The 25,487-nt window shown below is 43.7% G+C and overlaps 1 protein-coding gene across 1 annotated transcript in view; it reads left to right on the top strand.

Annotated features, from left to right (window-relative positions):
* The window catches only part of PPP1R1B (protein phosphatase 1 regulatory inhibitor subunit 1B), a 168,770-nt gene that overhangs the window by 92,549 nt on the left and 50,734 nt on the right, over positions 1–25,487 (top strand). The window contains exon 2 of the mRNA XM_069237449.1: positions 1,424–1,487. Within this exon, the coding sequence (XP_069093550.1) occupies positions 1,424–1,487 (64 nt within the window). The remainder of the gene's footprint in view (positions 1–1,423; positions 1,488–25,487) is intronic.

Raw genomic sequence — 25,487 nt, 5'->3', positions numbered from 1 at the left:
AAGTGTTCTAGGTTATTGATAAGGAATAGGTGAAACACCATTGAGTGCAGTAGACTAATGATGGGTGAGACTCAACTGAAGTGCAGTAGACTACTGATGGGGGAGATTCCATTGAAGTGCAGAAGACTAATTCATGAGGGATGGAGAAGGCCCCATTGAAGTGCAGAAGGTTACTGATAAAGGATGGGTGAGACTCCATTGAAGTGTACTAGGCTATTAATGGGGGAGTGTGGTGTGAGGCTTCATTAGAGTGCAGTAGATCGTTGATGAGGGATGGGGGAGGCTCCAATTGAATTGTCGCAAATTATTGATAATTATAATATTGATGGGTGAGACGTGATTGAACAGTACTAGGCTAGTGCAGTAGACTGTTGATAGGGGGTGGTGAGGCTCCATTGAAGTGTTTTAGTTATGGTAAGGGATGGTGAGACTCTATTGAAGTGTGCCAGGCTATTAATGTGGGTTGATTGATACTCTACTGAAGTGTTCTAGGCTGTAGACAATAGATGGGCGAGACTCCATTGGAGTGCAGCAGATCACTGATAAGGGATGGCGGGGCTCCACTGAAGCATAGTAGAGTATTGATAAGGGATGGTGACACTCCATTGGAGTGTATTGGACTCTTGAAAAGCTATGGGTGGGACCCTATTGAAGTGCAGTAGACTATAGATGATGATGGGGATGACCTGATTGGAGTGCACAAAGCTAATAATGGGTAAACTCCATCTATGTTCGGTAGCTATAAGATGCATGAAACTCTGCGAGGCATGAGAGGCACCACAGTACCCTAATAACTTATAATAATTACTTTTTTTATATTGTGCTAAATTCTGCGCATCTGCCCTTTCTAAGGGCTGCAATTAATTGTTGTTGCTACTACCTAATTTATTGGAATTGATTTACTCTCCTGGAAGGATGGAAAACGGAGTTACCTTAGCTGGATTCGAACTCATTACCACATTTGTTACTGGAAAGCATCCAGCTCAATGAGCCATCTTCTCTGTACATAACTAGTCTCCTCTTCTTGCCACAGAGATCCTTACTTTGTTAACAATCATGATTACATCAAATAAACAAACATCAAACTGGGCAAGAAGTGTCCTTGATTGTTGAAAATCTTTGAACTATATATGCTCAAATATTAATTCCTTAGGTAACAGTGAAAGAGGTAAATATATTTTCAAATCCAAACTGAATTACTGGCAGCCTCTTAAAAGGGCCGTTAAGTGTAGAGAAAGCAGTTCTCTTTTCCCAATCCTGAATTCTAACAATGAACATTGGGCGCTCCATGTTGCTTTCTTTGAAGATGCTGGCTGGGGTTTTGACCTGCAGTTTGACATTTTTCAATTGATATTGGTCGCTTTAAATGTACAGGTTCATGACTGCTTCCTCCACTCATAATCATGTTTTCTTCTCTACACAGATCAGGAGACGCAGACCCACCCCAGCCACCTTGTTCAGAGTACCCGGGGACCCCGTTTCTCCAGGTGAGATGCGCCGGCATGTGAAGCGTATCCCGTGTGCAACCTTGAGGACGTATGCCCGTTCCAACATGGCGCTCTCTCTTTGTTTCTCGTCAGTTCGTTTATAGCATCCTCTCACTGCCTATCCATCGAGTTACGCACTTGTGCATTTAGGCCACTTATCTGGCTGTGTGTCTACCCGCCTGTGTGTATGTTTGTCTTCCTATTACCTCAGTCACAGAAAAGAGAAACACAGGTATTCACCAAACTGAAAGTGGGGTATGGGTCGGGCCAAACAGCTCAAGGGGCAGAACCTTTTAACTTTTAAAGGGTGTAGCTGAGGGACGCACGATTTATTCTAAATTTTGCGATTATGGCGTACTGTACATGCTGATTTCCGCAGCCTGCTCATTTGGACTTGTTCTTGGCTTTGCATGTTCCCCTTGCATGTTCCAAAATACTTTTTCATATTCTGTTTAAATTCAGTCTCCGGGGCGCAGAAGCTCCCATCTCCAGAAACCCTCTGGTCTCTACCCCAACTCAGTACAGAGCTCCCCACCACATCATTCCTCCTTTCCTCTGCCTTGGCTTCCTCTTCTTCTTACTGCAGAAATCCCTCTGCCCTCGAGCAGTCAAGGTTTAGTCTAGAAGGTGTCCTGGGCTCGCAAGTCCAATATAAATAGGAGGAGGAGGAGATGTGGCCTAAGGGCCGGAGCTGCCGACTATGGAACTTGGGAACCAGGTTTGAGTCCCAGCGTTGGTTCAACAGCTTGTGATTCTGGGCAAATCACTTGAACTCCCTACCCCTCCACCCCACCTAAAAAAATATATAATCTGACCTCTTGTAATGTAATATGTGACTCAGGAAAGGCACTCTGATATGTTTGTGCCAACTTCACGCTGTATAAAAAAATGCAAAAAGTTATACAGCATGCCACTGTGAAAATTAGCCCCAAAAACAGAGCTCTCTCAGTGTTGTATGTTCAAAGAAGAATAAAACTATTTATTCACAAGTCAGTAAAAGGATCAGTGTGAATAGGACACACAGCAAAAAATCAGAAGCTGTTAGAATTTTTTGGGCCGAATTGCAGCTCTAAATATTTTTATAGCGTTTGCACACCAGAAGCTGGATTTAATTTTTTACTGTCTTAGCTATTCTATGTGATTGTGCTGGAGTTGACTCTGGGAACTTTGGGATTCATTGAGTCTTTTAGTGTATGGTTTACAAATAGCCTTTGACATTCTCTGGCAGAGATGCCAGACACAAACGATAACATGTGACAACCTTCCTATGATATGTCTGGCTACAGTACTGGTGGCACATTAAGTTTTTACTTCTTAGGTGCTGTCAAGACGATGATGAATAATGGTGGCCATATAGGTAGACTGTTTCCGGAATGCCCTGCCTTTTGTGCAGGCCTTTCAGACTTCTCATTGGTACCTTCATGGCTGTTGTGATTGAGTCCACCCTCTGTGCTCCTGGTCATCCTCTTCGTCTTTTTCCTTTGACTTTTTCCAGCATCTGGTCATCTATGCTTCAAGCAAAGTTCTGACTTGATTTGATGAAGGATACATCTGCTTGTTTCACTGACTCTCCATTCTTAGAAGTCTCCTTTATACACGAGGTAATACCATCGCATTCTGACCTTTGAACTTGTAGATACATCCAGTGGCGTAACAATAGCCCCCGCAGCCCCTGCAGTGTGGGGTGAGAGCCCAAACTCCAGGGCCCTCCTCAGATCCCTGGCCTGAGAGCTTCTGACTGGGTCGGGGGGCCCCCTCCATGTACTTTGCAGGTGGCCCCCCTCAAGTTTTGTTACGTCACTGGACACATGGTGCATTTGGAATTATTTTCCACGTCGTTCTTTGATTCGCTGCCCACTGCTGATCTGGGACATACGCCTGGACTGCTGGAATCTTTATTATTGATGGTTTATCACAGATGTCAGAGGCTGTCCACTACCTTTAGGTCTTCACTATCAACTTTAGAGTTGGTTGGTGCACTTGTTTCAGTCTATTTTATGAAGTAATGAGGATTGCCAAAAACCTCGCCAGTGATCTTGAGATCACGATTAAACCCAATGGCAGCTGCCTCCAGTCTCAGGTGGTGGGGCGGGTGGGGGGGGAGGAGCCAGTGCGGGTGCTAGGGGAATAAATGATAAAAAAATTAAAACTTACCTGGCTTGTGATCCCGTTGCCGCCCGTCTCCGTAGCTCCACTCTTCCTAGCAGTGACTGGGGCACAGGCTCCCAATCCAGACGCTGCTATCATGCTAAAGCAAGCATGAGAGCAGCGTCGGGATTGGCCTGAGCGGGCTGGTTTGATGCTCGCTCAGGCACAGGGGGCCTGTGCCATTTCTCCAAACTACTTGTGTAAATCAGCTGGGTTGGAGAAATGTAAGTGTGCATGTCGGTTTGGCCAATCTGAGACGGCCGGCCAAATCGACATGCGCACTTTATACCACACCTCCTCCCCACTGCTGTCCATGGCGGATGGCCCAGCCCTGCCCTGCCATACACTCACGTCATTGGCTCACTCAGCCAAGATCCAGGGAATGAAAAATAAAATTATAATAAAATTGTTTTATAATCATTTTATTTTTCATTTGCTGGAGCTGAACAGGGTGTGTGTGTGATGCTCCTCCACTATTATGGAAATGCCACCCCTGATTAAACCAGCAGACATGGGTACTGCAATTATGCTTCTCTGATTATAGGAATGAATGCCTATGCTGGTTGTATGAGTTGGTTGTATGATGATTAAATTGCTTTAAAGTTATTTCCTGCTTAGTTATTGAAACTGACTTAATGGTGAAGTCAGATTTTTTCTAATGTAAGCAGAAAGTAAAGTGTGAAAATGTAGTTTAGGTAACAAGAGTCAGTACTGTCTGACAAGCATTTCAGCCCCTCCTCACGCCCCCAGAGACGGAATACATATCCTTCGATGGGCAAGTTAACAACTTTGACTCAGATAACAATGGCTTGTCTCTGGGCAGAGGAAAAGCTGATGGATGTTAGCTATTCACCACTTAGCAGAGATAGCTATCTGGGGGATTGGGCAGGAACAGCTGGCAGAACTCACCACCCTGGAACCATTGTCTTTAGAAAAATATATGTTTTGCCTTTAAATGCAGTCAGAACCTGAAAGATCTCTTGGTCAACCCCACAAGGGACCTACGAACAGTCCTGCTGATTCCCAGACACAATTATGCATTTATCAAAGGTCACAAGTTACTTCCTCTGTTACCAGTGTGGTGTTTGCAATTTCACTGAACAAAAGACACATCTAGACTTAGGACTGTCCACACCATGGGAGTTGCGTAGATTTGTTGACTGCAAAGGTGAGGGAGTCTTTTATCTGATCACGTGCCCAGGTTGTCTACGATTTATAGGCATGAGCACCTGAAAAATTATACCCAGGATAATAGAACACAGAGTAACATAAGATGTAAGTGCACCCCCTCCAAGGTTGCCAATCATTTTTTACTTCTAGTTCATCGTGAAGTTAATATCAGGTGGACTGTCATTGAAAAATTCTACCCCTTAAGCCCTTTCAAGAGCGATCCTGTTTTCTCCTGTTAAAACAACAAAGTTGGATCTTTAAACTAAAAATCTACTTGATGAGATTAAATGATAATATACCCCGGATGGCCCTAAAGTGGTAGCGTCATGAGACATACACAGGGTTTCCTAGTAACATATATCACCGTTAGTGTTTGATTCTCATATGTCATGTACTCATACAGTGGTCTTTCCGTTTTTAATTTCCACATCTATTCTCATCATTTTACATACACTTCATCACCACCAATAATGTATGGCTCAGAGTCTTCCAGCGATGTGTACCACTACAGATACCACCACCATGTGTTTCAACAGTATAAGTCTTAATTGAAAAGTTGTTGGAAATGGCACCTACGCAGCCCGTCATTGCGCCTTCTAACCCCCCCGGTTGGACTGGAGAGCTACCAATTCCACAGACCCTTGCCCACACTCCACATTATCCCACTCCAGCATTTGCAGTGGAGTGATGCTTCACGTCGGAGGGCACGACACCAGTTTTAAAACTTCGTCCGCTGTCTTCTCTTCCTCCCAGATGGCATGGTGGGTCAGGCGCCTGAAGCATCAAGGTAGGACTCAGATGGGTTGGTTATCCTGACCTGGCAATATATGGAACCACCAGATTTGGAACTTTACACCCATAGGCCGGGCTTTGCATCATATGACTTTGTAATACTTTTCACCATTACGTAGCCATGAGGGTTACGGGATGCACTTGCAGAATGGGGCTACAGATTTACAAGTGACAGTACCCAACTAGCTGCATTCAGTCTCCAATCACTCACAGTTGTCGGGTCTGATTACATATTATAATTAATTTGTTATGGTTTACCTGGTTCTAACTATGGCTATATAATGTCACTGCCAGTGAGTTTGTCCAAGTACCATGTACCTGCCATGCCCTAGGCAAGTCGGAATGCATCCTTAAAGGTTGTTTATAAGAACTTTGCCTTTTTTCACCACTAGAATTACCACCATACTTGTAGCGTGATCTTGACCTGACCCTTTTGCGGTAATACCATTCATACCAGCACTGTAGAGTCTGGACGTCAGAAGACACTGAGCCACTCAGTAAACTCCCGTCCATTTACAGCTGGGACCTAACTGACTCGGCTGTTTGACGGAGTGAGAGGAACGGATCTGCAATGAGGGGCATGGAGGAAGCAGCATTTGTGTATGTTTTTACTTGTTTATTTCCAGTTTTATAAGTTCACAGAGATACTTTTTTCCTATATTATCTACTTTTGGGCTTTTTTAATGACAGATGACATTAAACATGATGGCCGCTCAGCAAAGCTGTGATGCCTTCCAGTGAGCTGCCATGGTGCAGTGGCGTAGCGTGGGTTGTCAGCACCCGGGGCAAGGCAAGTAATTTGCGCCCCCTAACCCGTGGATTTAGTCTCTTCCAAGATGTTGCGCCCGGTGCGGCCGGCCCCCCTGCACCCCCCACGCTACGCCACTGCCATGGGGGTTGCTCCTCTGAACCCAAAGAGATCTCCGTCTCCTAGACCGAGATCTCTAAACACGGTGATCCGTTTTCCCTGAGGACAGTGGGTTAAATCCCTCCACTGCCCAGAATGACTGACAGACCGGCCGCGAAACTCTCAACAAGCCTCAAAGTTTCAAAGCCCTTCCGGATAGGTTAGGGCTAATGTGATTGCTACAAGGGGCTCCGTGCATCCTACAGGTAACAACTAAATCCTGATAGTTTGCTCACAGGCTTAGCAGGCTTAGTAGACTGTTCTTTGTATATATACATTACTGACGACACTTAAATGTGAGAATATTAACTGCCCTTTGTGAGAATATTAACTGCCCTTTCCCAAACTGGCTGTCGATCCCCAGGTACCAGTGTGGTAGTAAACCTGCCCTTGTCCCTCCCCTCCACCAGTATTAGCCAGGATAGAATTTAAAGGAATAAAATGCAGACCAGTTTGCCAAATACTCCGCTGAAATTCAGGATTCTGTAATAAAGTTCGGGCGGCTGAGGAGCAGCGCCCAGACACCATGCCAGTTTAGTAAGCGCTACAGAAATGCAGCCATTTAGTATTAACGGATAGAGCGAAGGCTTTGCACCAATCATAGTCCTGCTATACCCTCCGCCCAAATCAAAGAAAGCGATGATCAGACACTCTTCACTTTTTCATAGCAACTGACCAACTTATCAGGACCGGACACAGGCCAGCGCTTCCAGCATCTGAAAGGAGTTACTATGTAAAAGGGGTTACTGGGCCATCAGCGGGGTACTAATGTGTTTATACTCCGGGCCACAGGTCCAAGGTGTCTGGAAAGGGGTGATTTCAAACAAACACACTTCAAAGTTTCAGGGAGGCGCCTTCCTGGTGCAAAGCTGCTTCCAGCAGCTGGAGCACCACAGCTGTGAGTGGACTGGACAGGCATCAGAGAGTAAAGGATGTTTGGAATATTCTGTTGTACTGTGAGCGCTGCTAGTTGTGGAGGAGAAGTCAAAGACTCAAAACAAGCATCGGCAAAGCCAATAGGTCTCGCCTATGCAAGAGCTGTTTGCTTTGCCTATGTGTTTTAGCCATGTCATACACCAGGGTGCCTGCTGTTCAGCATGGCAAAAAGTTAGTGACGTAGACGAGAGTGGCATGGAGTGGTGTAGAGTGGAATGCAAAGAGTAGAGTAGAGTGTTGTAGAGTGGACTAGCAGAGAGTGTTGTGTATTAGAGTGGCATAGTGTGGAGTCACGTAGAGTGGAGTCACTGGAGCGGCATAGAGTGGACTGGTATAGAGTGCATTGATGTAGAGTGTTGCCAGGTATAGTGGTGTAGAGTGCAGTGGCATTGAGTGCTATTGAATTCAGCGGTGGACAATGCAGCGTTGTAGAATGCAGCGACGTAGATTAGAGTGGTGCTTAGTAGAGTGTAGTGGTGCAGAGCGGAGTGACGAAGAGTGCAGCTGCGCAGAGTAGAGTGGTGCAGAGTACAGTGGCATAGAGTGCAGTGGCATAAAGTAGAGTGGTGTAGAGTGGTGCAGAGTGGAGTGGCACAAAGTTGAGTGATGCAGAGGGCAGTGGCATAGAGGAGTCAAGTGGCATAGAATACAGTGGCATACAGTGCAGAGTAAATTTGAGTGGCATAGAGTGCAGTGGCAAGGAATGGTGCAGAGTAGAGTAGCATAGAGTAGTGCAGAGTAGACTATATTCCTGGCATAGAGTGCAGTGGCATAAAGTAGAGTGGTGTAGAGTGGTGCAGAGTGGAGTGGCACAAAGTTGAGTGATGCAGAGGGCAGTGGCATAGAGGAGTCAAGTGGCATAGAATACAGTGGCATACAGTGCAGAGTAAATTTGAGTGGCATAGAGTGCAGTGGCACGGAGTGGAGTAGTGTAGAGTACAGTAGTGCAGAGTAGAGTGGCGTAGAGTTCAGTGGTGGCGAGTGCAGTGTTGTAGACTAGAGTTTGAGTGGAGTGGTGTAAAGTGTAGTAGAGCCACGTAGAGAGCAGTGTTTAGAGTACAGTGATGCACAAGTAGAGTGCAATGGTGTAGAGTGCAGTGTCATAGAGTGGAGTGGCGCAGAGTAGAATAGAGTCATGTAGAGTGCAGTGGCATTGAGAAGATTGTTTCAGAGTAGAGTGAAGCAGCGTAGAGTGGAGTGGTGCAGGGTAGAGTGCAGTTGCACAGAGTGGCATATAGTTGAATGGCATAGAGTGAAGTGGTGTAGAGTGTCCTGCCATAGAGTGCAGTGGTGCAGAATAGATTAGAGTGGTGTACAGTGAACTGGGGTGGAGTGCAGGGGCATAGAGTTGAGCGTTACAGAGTAAAGTGCCTTGCCGTAGAATGTACTGGAATAGAGTACAGTGGCATAGAGTGCAGTGCTGCAGAGTGGCATAGAGTACAGGGCCAAGAGTGGAGTTATGCAGAGTAGATTGGTGTGGCCTAGACTGGAGTGGTGTAGAGTGCAGTGGCGAAGAGTGCAGTGATGTAAAGTATATTGGTGAAGAGTGCATTGGCATAGAATAGAGTGGTATAGTGTAGAGTCAAAAGGCGTAGCGTGAAGTGGTGTATAGTGCAGTGGTGTAGAATGGAGTGGTTCAGAGTGGAGTGGCATGGAGTGGTGTAAAGTGTAGTGGTGCAGAGTAGAGTGCAGTGGTGTAAAGTGAAGTGGTGTGGAGTAGAGTGGAGTGGCATAGAGTGGAGTAATTGTGGTATAGTAGCACACTGCCATGACAAACAGCACATTTTCAATTGAAATGGGAATTACAGTTACACAGCCATACAGTTTTACTAATAAAACTATACAGTGGACAGACAAATGTGCGGACATTGCATTATGTAGTGTAATTAAAGTATTTGTTATGAACCTCCTTTAGAATGAACAAAAATGTGCTTCATTTGTGTTCCTAATTCTGATATATTCTGAAATACTTACCCAGTTCATATAAATTGTGTTGTGCGCTAGAAAAAAACTCTTTCCTATCCCCAGTATCCAGCAAGATTGTTACATAAATCCTCTCACTTTGAAGTCAGAGAAAAAAACGAAACAATCAACGTCGGAAGACATTTGACATTGACATTGATATTTGGCAATTGACCTCTGTCTTTGAATGCACAACAAATGTGATCAGATAAGAGCAAGATTTACAGGCCTGCTTACAGAAAGGGAATACTCAGAAGGATACTGTAAATAAGGTTTGGGCAAGGGAAGGTAGGAACTCAAGCTGGACAGCCAAAAGCACATAAAGCCAGCAAATGGAAAGCAAGAAAATGCGAGTACAAACCACAAAGCCAATGGCAAGCAACAAGCAACTGGCAGAATGCATTTCTATGTCAGCTTTCTGAACATCCCCAAGATGTCTTTAGCAAACCAGACAGACATGCTGTTTTTGCGACATTATGTACATTGGTAAATTATAGTGGGGATTTATTGACAAAGCCAACAGGTCTGCTTTATATATGTTGATGTACTGACCCCCTGAAAAAGCCAATAGGCCGGCCTATTATATTTTGGTATTTTGACCCTTTGACAAAGCCTGTAGGTCTGACTTATTTAAAATGCTACCCTTTATAGCATTACTTTACATTAAAAAAACCTAAGAAATTCACTGAAAAAAACCCAAGGGTTAAAATGACGTTATAGTTAGGCATGATAATAATATGTTACTCTACATTAAAAAACTGACAACCTCACTGAAAAAACCATAGGGTAAAGTAACGTTATAGTTAGGTGAAAATGCCAGTAAAAAGGTAATATTTTAAAACTCAAAGTACCACTGAAATTTATCAGTTATAACTGACACCCTCGCCATGCACTGTTTATGAGGCCACATTATTACATCAGTCATGACATGTTTTATGACATCATTGATAACATCACTGATGACATCTTAAATAATATAATTAATGACAACATTGTGCATGGCGAGGGTGCTGGTTATTGTTAATTCTGTTAACTATAATGGGTGTAACTATAACTTGCACCATAAAGTAAATATAACTTGTGCCCCCACCATGCACAGTGTTGTCATAGATTATGCCATTTCAGATGTCAATGATATCAATGCTGTCATTGAATTTCTAAGTTTTTTAAATACAGAGTAAAGGTTTTGGTACCATACCTAACTATATTGTCACTTTTAACCTTTGACTTTGGTTTTCTCTAGCGTTTTTTTAATATAAAGTATTTCTTTAAACATACCTTAATATATTACAAACAAACAAAACAAGAATTGCAGCAAGCTCAAAAACAACGCACTATCCCCAATGGTGCTCGATAGTAAATAACAAGTAAGTTACAATAATACCGTTATTAGGTAACAACAATATATTTGCCATGTGTGGCATAGGGTTGGATGTAAGGCCTGTCGTCCCTGTGGGCAGTCAACCCTGCACCAGATACGCCATGCAGCTGTGTGCAGCGTGAGGTTTTGAGCAGGGCATGTGCCCAATATTCTGTGGGCAGCCAACCCCGCACCGGGCATGGCCTTTGGCCAGGCCTTGTGTTTCGTGTCCTGCCGGTGCCAAGTCCAATCCTTTTTTTTTTTTTTACCTCACTGCAGATCCATGGTTTTGCCGCAGCATGCCAGGTGGGCGCGCTGAGTGCCGTGACAGTTCTGTGGATCTGCAGCGTCCCAAAATAAAATAATTTTTCATTTGCACCTCACAGAATTCCCTCTGGGACCCCATCCTCACTACATCCAGGGGGACTAGGCACCCATACCCTAGCCCTTACTCTTTTTGAAATTCATTTTTCAGACACTGGGACCAAGCCCCTGAGTGATAACATGGAGGCTGCAACATTTTCTCCCTGTTACCGTCAGCCAATCAGATAGTGTGGTTTGAGCTTGAGGAACCATGTATCGTCACAGTGGTAGTACTGCAGTGTTAGATATGCATAGATTTTAAACCTTCATTTCTCAAAAACTATAGAATGGATTTACACCACATCACACAAAACATACTTTCTGCAAAACAATCTAGCTTTCTGCCAAATTTGGTATAATTCCCTCTGGATATTTTTTTGAATAGCTGTTTAATTTTCATACGGAGAATTGCATAGGGAAAACGTGTTGTGGCAGTCCCCCTTTTTCTAGGCCTCTCTGCTTGATGGATCAGCCCAAAACTTTCCAGGAAGGAGCTGAGGTGAATGAGACTTTTTTGAGAAAGCTTTGTGAAGATTTGTCAAATAACACAAATGTTATTAGCAATCTAAAAAAACCACTTCCTGTGGAAATTTGGTCAAACTATTATTACCCAGTGGTGAAACCTGCTGGGTAATATATATAGACACAATAGCAGGATCCCTAGTAGCAGGAGTAGCAGCCAAGGACCACACCAGAATCGCCTGGCAATTTATTTCAGTTCCAGCTGCAGAAAAGAAGGTGTCTGCTGAAGTGGTCACATGCAATCTGGGCCACAAAGAAATTTAGCAAAGATGCTGGTAAAAAGTATTCCTTTGGTGCATCAGGTATGAGGAAGCACTAAAAAGCATGGCATGGTCACCAACTGAATGATACTATGAAGAGATCGGAGTAGGAAGAGGAAGCTTCATCTTCAGCTGCAAGTTGCTGTTGATTCACTACCTCCTCAGGCCCTGGCAACACAGAGGACTATCAGTCCATTGTACTCCAGTGTGGGTTGTAAGGCACCAAGTGCTGTAATGCTATTTTCAGAGCAGAGTTTGGGAGTGTGGGACAAGCTAGTGGCTGCCCACTAAATGGAGTGCAAAAGTTATTTTTTTTGGCACCCAAGTTCAGATGCCCTATTTGTTCTTTTATTGAACCCTCCAAAAAATGAAAACCTCTAGAGAAAACAAATAAACAAGTTTTAACCCCCCTCGTCCCAAAAAAAGGTATTTGTTAGATTCTATTTCTTGGTTAAAAAATAGAATACAAATGTATGTTTTGTGTCATGTCTCTCTCTAAATGTTAAAGTAAAATCAGCCAAGCACAGTGGGAGTTAGATTTAAGGCCTGGCCACAGGCCAGGCCCTTCACCAAACCACCAGGCATCAGGCAACAAGCCATGTATATGCATGACATTAAAAAAAAAAAAAGGAATATTTCAGAACTACTCTACTCCTGTGGTACTGTGGTACCCCATGGAGGGCACACTGAGTCCCGTGGTAGTTCCCTGGTACCACTAAAAACAATCATTAAAAAAAAATGGAATTACTTGTGCGGGGGTCCCTGTGGACCACCCCCTCCCAATATGGACCTGGGGGCGGTCAGAGTCTCCTTACCCTGCCCTCTTATGTAGCTTTTTTCTTCAAACTCAAGACTCTAGGACTGAGTCCTCAAGTCCTCTAAAGACACTTTGTTCAGTGTTGCAGCCAGTCAATCAGATCATTTATGTCCCATGGGAGCAGGAAGGGTCCAGCTTCCATTGAAATGGCCAATGAAAGAAAAAGATCCCTTGACTGATCAGAAGCAGCAATTTTGTTTTAATTTTCTGCTACTGCAGGATAACCGCAGGACCAATTGTACAGATATACCTAACTTTAGGTAACCCCTTCCTAAAATGCAAATTTTTCAAAAGAAGGCTGAATGAATTTACACCAAATTACAAAAAGCATACTTTCTGAGTGTGGTTCTTAGCGTCTGCCAAATTTGGTGTAATTCCGTTCATCCATTTTTTTCTATATTGGTGAGCAAATTTTACCATTGCAAATTAACTTGGGAAATCACACTTTTGGGACCGCTCTTTTTTTCTAGGCCACTGTTTTAGGGATCAACGCAAAACATTCCATGAAGGAGCCAAAGTGGATGAACTTTGTTTTTGGAAAGTTTTGTGTAGATTCATCAAACGATTCGAAAGTTATTTAAGAAACAAAAACTCCTCTTCCTATTGAGATTCGGTCTAACTAGAACTACACAGTATCGACTGCCACTGTGTTTATTTATTTATATATACATAATTGTTAGATCTGTCAGCCTTACAGTGTTCCTCCTCCAAACCTCTTGCCTGCTTGCTCCAATATTGCTGAATTAGTTTTTGTTGACCTTAGGACTCTGTGCACTTTACCACGGCTCACTTGGTCTAAAGTGCTTGTACTGTCTCCCTAAAACATAGTTTGATTGGCACAGTTAGTTTATGTGTGGGTCTGTAGTAAAGAGCACTACATGTGCCCAGGGTCTGTAAATTAAAAGCTACTGGTAGGTCTGCTGCACTGCTTGTGCCACCCACTAAGGTAGCCCTTTAAAACATGTCTCAGGCATGCCACTGCAAAGCCTGTTTGTCGACTTGGTATTTAAAAACCCTTGCCAACCCTTAATCTCCCCTTTTATTACATATAAGTCACCCCTAAGTTAGGCCCTAGGTAGCCCATAGGTCAGGGTGTTGTGTAATTAAAAGGTAGGACATGTACTTTTAAGTTTTACATGTCCTGGTAATGAAACACCAAATTCGTTTTTCACTACTGTGAGGTCTACCCCTCTCACAGGATAACATCGGGACTCCTTATTACATTTAATAAGCTGTAATTCCTAATTGAAAGGAGGTAGATCTGTCATGTTTAGGAAATGTAATAATAAATCTTCTTTAATGGTAAAGTCAGATTTATCGTTACAATTTTTAAAATGCCACTTTTAGAAAGTTGGTATTTTCTTGCTCTTAGCCTTGTGCCTGAAGCCTGTCTCTGATCATTTGTCAGGGGGGGTGACAGTTGGGCTTTGTGTAGATGGCCGCACAAAATTGGTGTTTAGGTGTGATTTGATGGGCCCTGATGGGCCAATCTGACAGGATGGGAGGGGGAGCTGGCCACAGCCTCACACTTGCACTTGAAGGGCTGCATACCCTCCTGTAGTGAGTCGGTAGCCGGGGCAGGAAGGGAGGACCTCTGTGCACTTAAAAGACTTCTTTGACATTTCCCCCACTTCAAAGGCACCACTGGATATAAGAACTGGACCTCAGACCCTACTCAACAGTACACTTCTGGACCTGTAGATACCCTGCCAGGTAGAAGGTCTGCTGTAATGCTACAAGGACTGCCACTCTGCTAGACCGCTGCTCTAGAAGAATTGCTGCCTGGCTGCTCTTACCTGCTGCACTTGTTACATGGGTGAGAAGGCCTGGACCTGCAATTCTCCTACCCAGAACCCAGATTGACTCCAAGGGTCAGCTGACTGGGCTCCTGATCTGAAGTCTCAGAGACATAAAAGCAGTGACAACCTGTACTTTTAGCGGGATGGTTGGGGCACAAACACACAAACACTTACTCACACTCATGCATTCACACATACACACACATCAGTTCACAACACACACTCCCAATATACATGCATGCACCAAACATTAAAAATAAAATCATACTTACCTGCGTGGCTCTGCCTCGGAGATCCCAGGAAGGATGGGACTGCTGCCTTAGGTCAGCCAATGAAGAATGGCAGCAGTCCTAAGCTTCAGAGGTCCCAGGAGGGTTGGAGCTGCTGCCTTCCCTCACTGGCAGACCTTAGGTTATCCAATGAGGGAAGACAGCAGTCCCTCACTCGTCACAGAGTGGGATGGGGTCAGTGAGACTGCTGACCCCACCCCACCCCTACTATGTGACAAAGTGTCAGTAATTGACACTTGGCCCTAGACACTTCAGGGCTTAGAACTGAAGCGCCCAGGTCGAAGGAAATCAGTGACACTCTCCTTCGTCACTAGTGGGAGGGACTATAGGAGCTTTGGCAGGCTGAAGATGTCACATCCACATGAGCTGTGATTTCTTCAGGCTTGCAAAGTTCAGCAGGCAGCCCGGAGCCTGCACACTTAGCGCATGTCTAGCTGCTGATGCAGATGTCTAGCTGCTGGCTGCCTGACCTGACCATAAAGAGTGTCTGTCAAATTGACCTTGACTCAGCCTGACAGATGTTCTTTATAATGGCCAAAAGGCGAGGAGACGTGACCATTCAGCCCATTAGGACAGCTGCATAAAAGACTTTCAACCAACCCTGCAACTGGACTCTGCCAGCTGGGAGCCTTACCTGCCAAGTGGTGCCACCCGAAGGCTATGCCCTTGGAGGTAGATCTTCAGGCTGTTCTCCAGCAGAACCACCACATCTCCACCATTGCATGAACAGAGCCACCACATCTCTGCCATTGTGTGGACAAAACCAGTGCATCACTTTCGAAATGAGCACTGCAGTTTTTTCCTCCAGCGCAATGTCTCTGTATCCCAGTCAATGACAGCCTCGATAATGACACCGAACTCTGCATCACAGCCACTGCACTCATCGGAATAAGCGCATTGCCTCAACATCGATGCAGCCGGCACCCGCACCCGAATTCCATTGCATCTCGGAACCGCCTATCTCCACCACTGCATGGGGAACTTCAGCACATCTTCTGAACTGTGTGGGGAAATTGGACACATCCCCTTGACAGCATGGTTCGGAACCATTGCAATGCTCCTGCACTAGGATTTATGGTACTTTGGTTCAGCGGGCTCAACAAGGTCCCTGTATCCATTTGGCTCCATTGCATTCAGCATGAGATTTTGACTTTGTCCTGGTACGGCGCGACCGTTGATCCTGTTTGCTTGTAAGCTCTTTTCTACAGCTTATTCTTTAAAAATTCAAAACTCAACTTCTGCTTATTCGATTTTGTTGTTGTTTTGGTCTTGTTTTATTTATTAAATGAAGTTCTATTTTGCTAAGCAGGTGTGTTTTTTTACGTGGTGTTTCATAACACTGTTTGAAGTGTTGCACAAATACTTTACACATTGCCTCTTAAGTTAAGCCTGACTGATGCGTGCCAAACTACCAGAGGGTGAGCACAGGTTAATCTAGGGTGCATTTGTGACTTACCAAGACTAGGATTGTGGTTCCTGCTTGATCAGGGTGCATACCTCTGTCAACCAGAAATCCAATTTCCAACTATAATATTTACATATTTATTCACTGAAAAACCACAGTGAGAGTGCAGTTTTCAACACAAACAAAAAAACCTTGAAAATCCCCGAACTTCTGCACTTATGGGCAAGTAAACTGACCATAACTCATGTCTCCATCTTTCACTGCTTATAACCTTACAAATGGCATCACTAATGACATTGTAAATTACTTCGCTGATGACAGCTCAAATTACATTATTCATGGCATTGCCAGTGACATCAGCTGTGACAGTGCTATTGACAATTAACTGTGAACTGTAAAAATTAAAAACAAGCATTGGAAACACTAGTATTTCTGGCTTATAAATGAAAGTGTCTCTTCAGTCATTGATGGGTCTAGGCATTCAGTAAGCCAGCTGAATTAATCTTTGCCACTTATCCATGCACTTATGAATCCAGTTATCACTCCCCAACTCTTTCTTGTATTCACCCACTTACACAACCATAATAAAACACACAAACTCAATAACATATGCAAGATAAAAGAATGAAAGTATAAAACGGAAACCATGTTGCCACCTAAACATAGCGTTCATATTCTTGCAGTAACAAATAAAATTAAACAAAGCAGGGATGGACCATTTGCAATGGTACTGTATTTAGTGTATTGTTGTTTTAAATTTACAGTATGTCTGCTACATTTAGAACCAACATGTTGGCCATCTTGGCATGGTAAAGCAATAATACGCTATGGGCAGTACCGTACTATGATGGTTATCTGGTTTAGATGCAGTAGCCGTGTGGGACTTGGTGTACTGTAAACTAAATGAGGTTCAAGTAAACATACCACTAGCACTGTCTTGAGGATTGTAGTATGCTCTAAAAATGGAAAATAAATAAAAGATAAGAAGAAAACTGAGAGGGGTTCCAGAAAGGAAGAAAATGAAAAACTGACAGCAAAACACACAAATTGTCTGTAACGTGCACATATGATCAGACAAATTTTGTCACACATGGCAGAGAGAGTCAATGGCTGAAGTGTACTAATCCATTGCTGTATGCTGTCATGTATGAAAGCAGAGTGTAAATGCTGTACTGAAAGGCTGAAAGAGTATTGTCTTGACTTATAATGGGTGCACTCTTGTGTCTGGACAATGCTATACCTTTCTGGCATGCTCTAATAAGAGTGAAACTCATGTGTCATGGGTTGGGTTTATTCATTCTAGGTCGACTCTGATGTTATTTTACCAATCCAATCCTCTAATAATGGGCTCGGGTTGGTAAAAGTGTTTTGTCATTTTTAGCCCATCATGATGGCATTAGCTAATCCTTTGCTTAAAGACTTTGCTGTAAAATGGGAAAAGCTTTGTCACTTTCTAGCTTCGCACAAATAAAAATGGCACATATTAGTGAATTAGCAAAAAAAAATTGTAACCCACATTTGAAACTTGTAAAAACACACTGTACAGGTGTTTTGCAAAGTATGGGAGACTACATGCTTTGTGCTTGCTGTAGGCAACATTTGTGGTAACAGCAGGGAAATCAATAGTACAAACTGCCCCACCAGACCACAAAACCCACAAACAGCCAAAAACTGGCCCACACGCAGACTCGTCAGGCCAGCCCTACTGGCACTGCCAGTTTGCCCTACAGGCCTGTCCAACATTGTGCCTACTGCTTTTAACGTAACTTTTCATATTGAAAAGATCAGGCCTTTAACCTTTATCATTGGCTTGCCACCCTAACCCACTTAGACTTGTTTCACTCAGCATGCATTTTCCAACAAGGCTCAAAGTGCAATACAAGCTCTGTTTTTCAGTAGAAGCACACAAAATCTGCCAAATCAAATGCTGTCAAAGTCTGCCAAATCAAATACTGTACTTAAGGTAACCTTAACGCGGAGCCTACGTCCTTCTCTCAGTGTTACTTCTGCAAGCTCTTTTTCTGTTGATCACATAAGGTCTGGCTACCTAAAATAGTAGAAGAAGGGGTCTCAACCATACATATGGAGCAAGGGATGACTGTCTGTGGAGGAACTGGTGCAGAGCTTTGCCCTGCAGGCAAACCCAGCTGCAAATGGTCCAGGAAAGCATCTTTTCTGCCAGCAGCAAAATCATACGGTTATTCGTGTGGCTCGTATCAGATGACAATAGGGTTTAAACAGGTATCATTTTCCTATCACCTTTAAAGGTCAAGCACTATAGTAAGAAATGCACCAGATGTTCAGGACCCCTTCACTCTCTGGACAGCAGTTTAAATTGTACTGATGTGTTTTCTTGTAGAATTTGTCTGCTAGATGAATCGTTTGCTTTTTGTTAGGTAAACAGCTCCTGTCATGTGAATTAGTAAAATAGCTCAAACATATTTACTAATTCCTGTGCTGTGGTTCTGGGTGGAGGTCTGTCTGGCAGATATCTAGCCACAGAATGATGATTGTGTTGTAAAGTTTTTCTCATATTCGTGTTCACATCTTTTCCTTTTACCTCTTCTTCAGCTTGGGCAATTTCCGGGATAAGGAAAATGATGGAATCCGAACCATGTTAGGGCCTCTGCTTTGGGCCTGTTTTGAGTGGCTGAAGTCAGATGTGTTAATTATCACATCGAATAAAAGCCTGACACAGGGGGTCTGATTTACAAAGGTAAACTCACAGTTTTGTGTAAGTTTATGATTCTTTGCTCCATTCTTTACGACTGATGAACTTCCACACATTAAAAGATAGGACAGTCCTATCTTTTTATGCACAGAGACTCGCAGTCGTAAAGATACCACTAGTAAAATACCTTTGTGAATAGCAAAAAATCATAAAGATACACAAATGTATAAGTCTACCTTTGTGGAGCAGGCCAGCGGTGTGATAATTATCCATTATTCAGAGGTTTTGGGGAATAATATCAGGATGTTGGTGCTGATTCCACCAAAACTCCAGGTTAGAGTAAACACTGTACATTTTTCCCCTTTTAAATACTGGCGTGTTTGACCTGCTGAAAGTTAAGACAGTGAGCTCTCTGTTGTACCCTGTAATTACCAGCTGAATTACATACCACATAATTCAGAATTATGGTCATTAACCTGTGTTTTACCCAGCCTTCATTCCCTGACCCGTTGTTGTTAATTGCTTATGTTACATCCACAAGTGTGGCTCTGCCACTTTCCATCTCTGACCTTTGATCAATGACCCTGCACTTTTCCATTAGCTGCCTGTGTGGGATGTGCATCGTTTTTCTTCAACATGTGATTACAGACTGTACCCTTTGTCATTAGCTGCCTGTTTTAGAAGCACAGGTGTGCCATACCTGTTTCTACTCCAGGATGTTATCATAGATGTTAGACCTGACAGACTTAGGGTGGTCATCCCCCGCTTTTTTGCCTTTCTCCCATTTTTCTGACCCTGTTTTGCTGGTTTTAGGACTTTGTGCACTTTACCACTGCTGACCAGTGCTAAAGTGCATGTGCTCTCTCCCCTAAACATGGTAACGTTGGTTCCTACCAAACAATTTACTTGTAAGTCCCTAGTAAAGTACACTACATGTACCCAAGGCCTGTAGATTAAAGGCTACTAGTGGGCCTGCAGCACTGATTGTACTACCCACATAAGTAGCCCCTTAATCATGTCTCAGGCCTGCCATTGCAAGGCCTGTGTGTGCAGTTTCACTGCCACTTCGACTTGGCATTTAAAACTATTTGCCAAGTCTTAAACTCCCCTTTTTTACATATAAGTCACCCCTAAGGTAGGCACTAGGTAACCCATAGGGCAGGGTGTTATGTGAGTAAAAGGCAGGGCATGCACTTAAGTGGTTTTTACATGTCCTAGTAATGAAAAACTCACAAATTTGTTTTCCAGTACTGTGAGGCTTGCTCTTCTCATAGATTAGCATTAGAACTGCCCTTATATACTTTGAAGTGGCAGATTCGTATCTGGAAGGAGTAGCCTTGTCATGTTTAGTATGGCCAGAAAGGTAATCGTAAATCCTGTCTATTGTTGAAGTTGGATTTAATATTACTAATGTTTAAATGCCACTTTTAGAAAGTGGACATTTCTATGCACTTAGCGCCATCTGTGCCTTAAAGCCTGTCTTCATTCCACATCTGGTCTGTGCTGGTTCACAGCTCCCCTTGTGCATTACATCCAGACAAACACAGGACACTTAGTCACATCTCCATTCATCTGCATACTCAATGGGTCTCCCTGGGCAGGAAGGGTGGAGGGGATCTCACATTTCAAAGGCCAGTAGCCTGCCCTCATACAAAGGACTGATAACACCCCAGAGGGGTCCTGGCAGACAGGACTGGGCTGTAAGGGGAACTTTTGCACTTCAAAACCAAGTCTCCCCCCTTTCAAAGACATTTTTGGGTATATTAGCTGGGTCTCTGACCTCACCAAATTAAACACTCCTGGATCTACACCTGAACTCTGTTAGAGGGACTGCCTTGCTGCCCAAAGGACACATCTGGACTGCTTTGCTGAGAAGGACTGCTGCCCTGCTTGTTGCACTGCTGCCTGCTGGCCTCTGTCTGTGCTGGAAGGACTCTGCCTTCCCCAAACATGCTCTCCAAGGGCTTGGATTGAGGTTGCCTCCTGTTGTAAAGTCTCAGGGACAGCAAAGACTTCACCTACTAGCTTTTAGCTGGTTTTCCGACTTCAGCTATGCCAGGAATGACTTCAGCGGTGCCAGCACCGACGCCACAGCCTGCTCCCGCTCCATGGACATCGCTGCACGCAATGACAGTGGCCTGCAACACAATTCCGATGTTGTTGCAACACTGCTGACGTCACGCAGGGTCATCGTGACACTGTGAAGTCGATACATCATGTCTTGACCGACTGGATCCATTGACCCCGCTGGGTCACAAGGAACTGACGCCTCACCACCAACGCCGCACAAGCTCCCCCTGCAACTGGACAGAGCTGATGCCTCGCCTCCCCCTGCCTTGCTGCGCGGAACCGGCGCCTCATCTCCCCGTACGCTGTAAGGGGCTGACACCGCACTGGCCCAACAATGCTTCATCTCCCCAACTCCGTGCAAAATCTTTGTTTCTTTGTTTTCAAAAGGTACTGTACTTGGGAGTCCATGTGATTCCGTGACCGGTGCCTTGGGCGCCAGATTATTGGGAACGACTCCATCACCAAGACCGTGATAGCCCCAGTTGGAGCTATTGTGTTTCTAAGCGCTTTAGTGGGATTTAATCTTTAAATATTCACAACTTTGCTTGTGTACATTAGATTTTCATTGTTTCAACAGTATTTTATTCAGATAAATACTCTCTATTTTTCTAAACCTGTGTGGTGTATTTTTGTGGTGTTTTCACTGTGTTATTGTATAAATTCTTGCACAAATGCTTTACACATTGCCTTCTAAGTTAAGTCTGATGGCTCAGTGCCAAGCTACCAGAAGGTGGGCAAGGGGTAATTTGGATTGTGTTGTGACTTACCCTGACTATTATTGTGATCCCTACTTGGAAAAGGGTGTAAACCTCTGCCAACTAGAGACCCCACTTCTAACCACAGACTCTACCCTTTATCTTTAGTTGCCTGTGTTTGATCCACAGGTGTGGCTGTGCCTGTTTTCATCTCTAGCCTGTGATCACTGACTCTAGTGAGATTTCCTGCTGATGTTCAGCACCTGCATAGCAGTCTGTGCACTTACCAGTTCTTTGTGCTTGTACCTGGCATTTCCATTGATTGTAAACCTTTGTTTAGCTTCACTGGAGAGCATGTTCCGATCCAGTATTTTTCTGAGTTTTTGTTGGTTCCAGGCTCTGGTGCAGACCAGTGGAATCGTCTCATTTTGCTGAGTTTGCACCTCTTTGAAATGGAAAGGTTGGTTGTTGCTTTCGCTGGTGTGCAGCCAGAGGTTTGTTGGCTTGTTTCTAAACATCACACAGTAAAGGATGTTTCGATAGCTCAGCTCGCTCGGTATGCACGGCTGGGGACATTTCTGTGGACTTTCAGTATTTGTTTACAGAACAGCAGGTACATGTTTTCTGTTGGATTAGTATTAACAGTTGGTGCAATCTTGGGTTTGGGGTGGATGCCAAATTTATCTTCATACTCTGGCTGTATGTCTGTCTGTGTGCTTCTCTCGCTCTCACCTTCGCTATTTGTATTTCTCACTTTTTCTCTCTTTCTCTATCTCATTATGTGCTTGTCCCCTTCCTTAGGTTCTCCCACCATCCCTCATGCTTCGCTCCCAACTTTCTTGCTGTCACTGTAGTTCTCTCTGCCCGTCTTTCCTATCACTCTTTTTTGTCCCTTTACCTTGCTATTTCTTTTCTGACTGTCTTTCTTCCTCCTTATCTCTTTTCTACTCACATTCACTCACTCTACCCTCTCTCCCTTTGTCTCCATCCCTCTCCCACTCTCTGTGTCTCATCTTCTCCCTTTATCTCTGGCTCTATCTTTTTTCCTCTGTCAGTTAAGTTATTAATACAACATGAAAGAACAAAGAAGCAATATGCAAGGTCATTATTTCTCAACTAAGAAATAAAACTACATTTGAAATAAATGTAAACTCAAAAAGAAATAAAACAAGCAATGCCAATACTAATAGGCCTTGCTTATAAATATAAGTGCCTTTTCAGTCACTGATGGGTTTCAGCTGTGAATAAATCATCGTACATGCACTCTGTCACTCAACGTTGTACTCATGCATTCATTCGCTGACTCATTTGTACATTCACTCAATTATACAACCGCCTTGAAACACACACAAACGCAACAATGTATGCAGGATTAATAAACGAATAAAAGTAGAAAATAGAAAACATACTACCCCCATAAACGTGGCAAGCATGTGATTACAGTAACAAATAAAACAAACATAGCAGTGGGTAGTCATCTTTTGAAGTTCCAGCATGGCTGTCCCATTTAGAACCTACGTGTCGGTCATTGTGCTATGGACAATGGCACTCCTTAATGGTCACCAACTTTTGTGGTCGCACAAGATGTGGCCCACCGCGGATGAAATGCGGCCCGCTGCAGACAAAATGAGCAACAAAGCAGATCATTATTCCTGCCTGGGTAACTTTAATATACTTTTAAAATGAACATAAAATAGAAAGAGAAATGGATGTGACTGGGCCATTGGGCCTGCCACAGAAACACACTCCGTTTCAGGCAGATGGTCATATGTGATCAGAAAAATACAGTTGCAGGGCAAGAGAATAATTGGACTAAAATGGGCTGAATGCGGTCATGGATGGAAGCAGAGTGTAAATGACACTCTTAAAGACCAGTAATAGAAGATGGCTGGCCCAAAGCCCTGCTATGTAGCTACATATATGTGCAGTTATGTATGGATATCTTAAATGTTTTGATTACAAGAACATGACAGATAACTAGGCATGTCAGGCCTTCTGAAGAGATTCTAGCATGAATTAATACACTACAACCCTTTCACCCCATGGTTTGTCAAGGGTGTAATCAACACCAAAATCTCAGCTTACAAAGACAATTTGTGAGATGTAATGTAACAAGAGCCTGTCTGCAGACTTTAATAGTGCAAAACAATCCATTCTTAAAAGCCTATTGGCTTTAAAATATGTGCTCACAATAAATGCATCGGGCCTACTGCCTTTATTGTAACTTTTCATAATAAACAGGTCACACTCATAGCCTTGGTCATTGTCTCAACCAACTCAGTCTGCTGTAGTGAACATGGCTTTGCCATAAGAAGAAAAGTGTGATGTAAAGCATTCATTTTTAGTGGAAGAACACATTTTGGCCCAATCAAATGCTGTACTCAAGGAAACCAACGTTTGAGTGGAGGCTGAACCACTCGCTGAATAGTACTTCAGAAAGCTCTTGTTCCTTTGATCAGATAAGTACAAGTGTCAGCTGTGCTGTCAAGCCAGACCTAAACAGGATTAGGATAAACACGAGCCTACAACCGTATAATAAATGTATGTATTAATAGTTCAATGGAGTGGGTTAAGTCAAGTATGATATCTCAAGGTAAAGTCACCTTTCAGCTGCGCACCTATGGGCCTTGGCCAGCTGTGCCTGGTTAATCCACACTTATGTTTTTGTGTGGAAACATTAACCTTAGGAGGGTAGTTGCATCATTGTGGAATTCTGAGCTTCATTTTCTCTGTTCTCGCAAACTAAGCTACCACCTCCATGTGTTTAGATTAGACAGTCCTTGAAGACTTGACTCTTTGTGTAAACTTTTAGCGCTCCTTGCTAGTTATTTTATTTTTTTCTTATTTATTCTCTTGTTATGAGCCATGCATGTACATGCATGTACAAGAGCTTTGCAAAATCTACTTACATAACAAGTATGTTTTAATAAGTTTTAGAAGTTCTCAGGGGGATATTGCCTCTTCCATGAAACGCAGGGTCAGCAGAATACAATGTCATGGAAGCGCTGCCTCTCATCTGGGTGCATGACGTCAGATGGACAAAAGAACCAGGGTCCCATGTTCCATCAAGGATGAGTGGCCATCATCCTGCCTAGACACAGTGGCAGAGGGGCAAAAAACACATACACAAAATACTACACACAAGACATACACACTAACATAAATATTTTTTTAAATAACTTACTGATATTCTGCAGCACGTCCCTGTTGCAGCACGTCCTCCGAACACAAAGCCCACGGCCAACTCCCTCATCCAATTAAGACGCTGTCTTTATGCTGATAAGCAGCATGAAAAAAGTGTCTTGATTGGTTGGAGCAGACCTGATCCACTTTCCAAAAGGCACTGTAAGCCTGTGCCTGCTCTCCAACCCAGCTGTCCAAGACAGCCAGGTTGGAGAGGTTTGAATTGTGCACGTCGGTGGTTTGGCCATAGCAAGGTAGCCGGCCAAACCAACATGCGCACTTCAAACTGAAGTGGCTACTTCTCACTACGGCAGCAGTGATGCACTGGCCCGCCCTGCCCTCGCACTCCATTTTCTGGCAGAAAGTGTCAGAACTAAAAGGGTAATAAAATCATTTTATTGCCATTTCATTTTTTACGCTTTCTGCACAGCAGTGTGTGGAGGGGGGGACGACGCTCCACCTCTCCTACGGAGGAACCGCCGCTGCCTAGACACCTCTCCAAGAAAACCCTGTGCACTGATCTTTACTCCAGTCCCGGGAGGCATTCTCCTTGCATTACAGGGAGTGCAGAATTATAAGGCAAATTAATATTTTGACCACATCATCCTCTTTATGCATGTTGTCTTACTCCAAGCTGTATAGGCTCGAAA

The sequence above is a fragment of the Pleurodeles waltl genome, chromosome 6, assembly GCF_031143425.1.
Source record: "Pleurodeles waltl isolate 20211129_DDA chromosome 6, aPleWal1.hap1.20221129, whole genome shotgun sequence".
Classification (NCBI taxonomy): domain Eukaryota; kingdom Metazoa; phylum Chordata; class Amphibia; order Caudata; family Salamandridae; genus Pleurodeles; species Pleurodeles waltl.
Note: the sequence above shows the minus strand (reverse complement) of the source record. Positions and strands in the feature narration are given on the sequence as shown.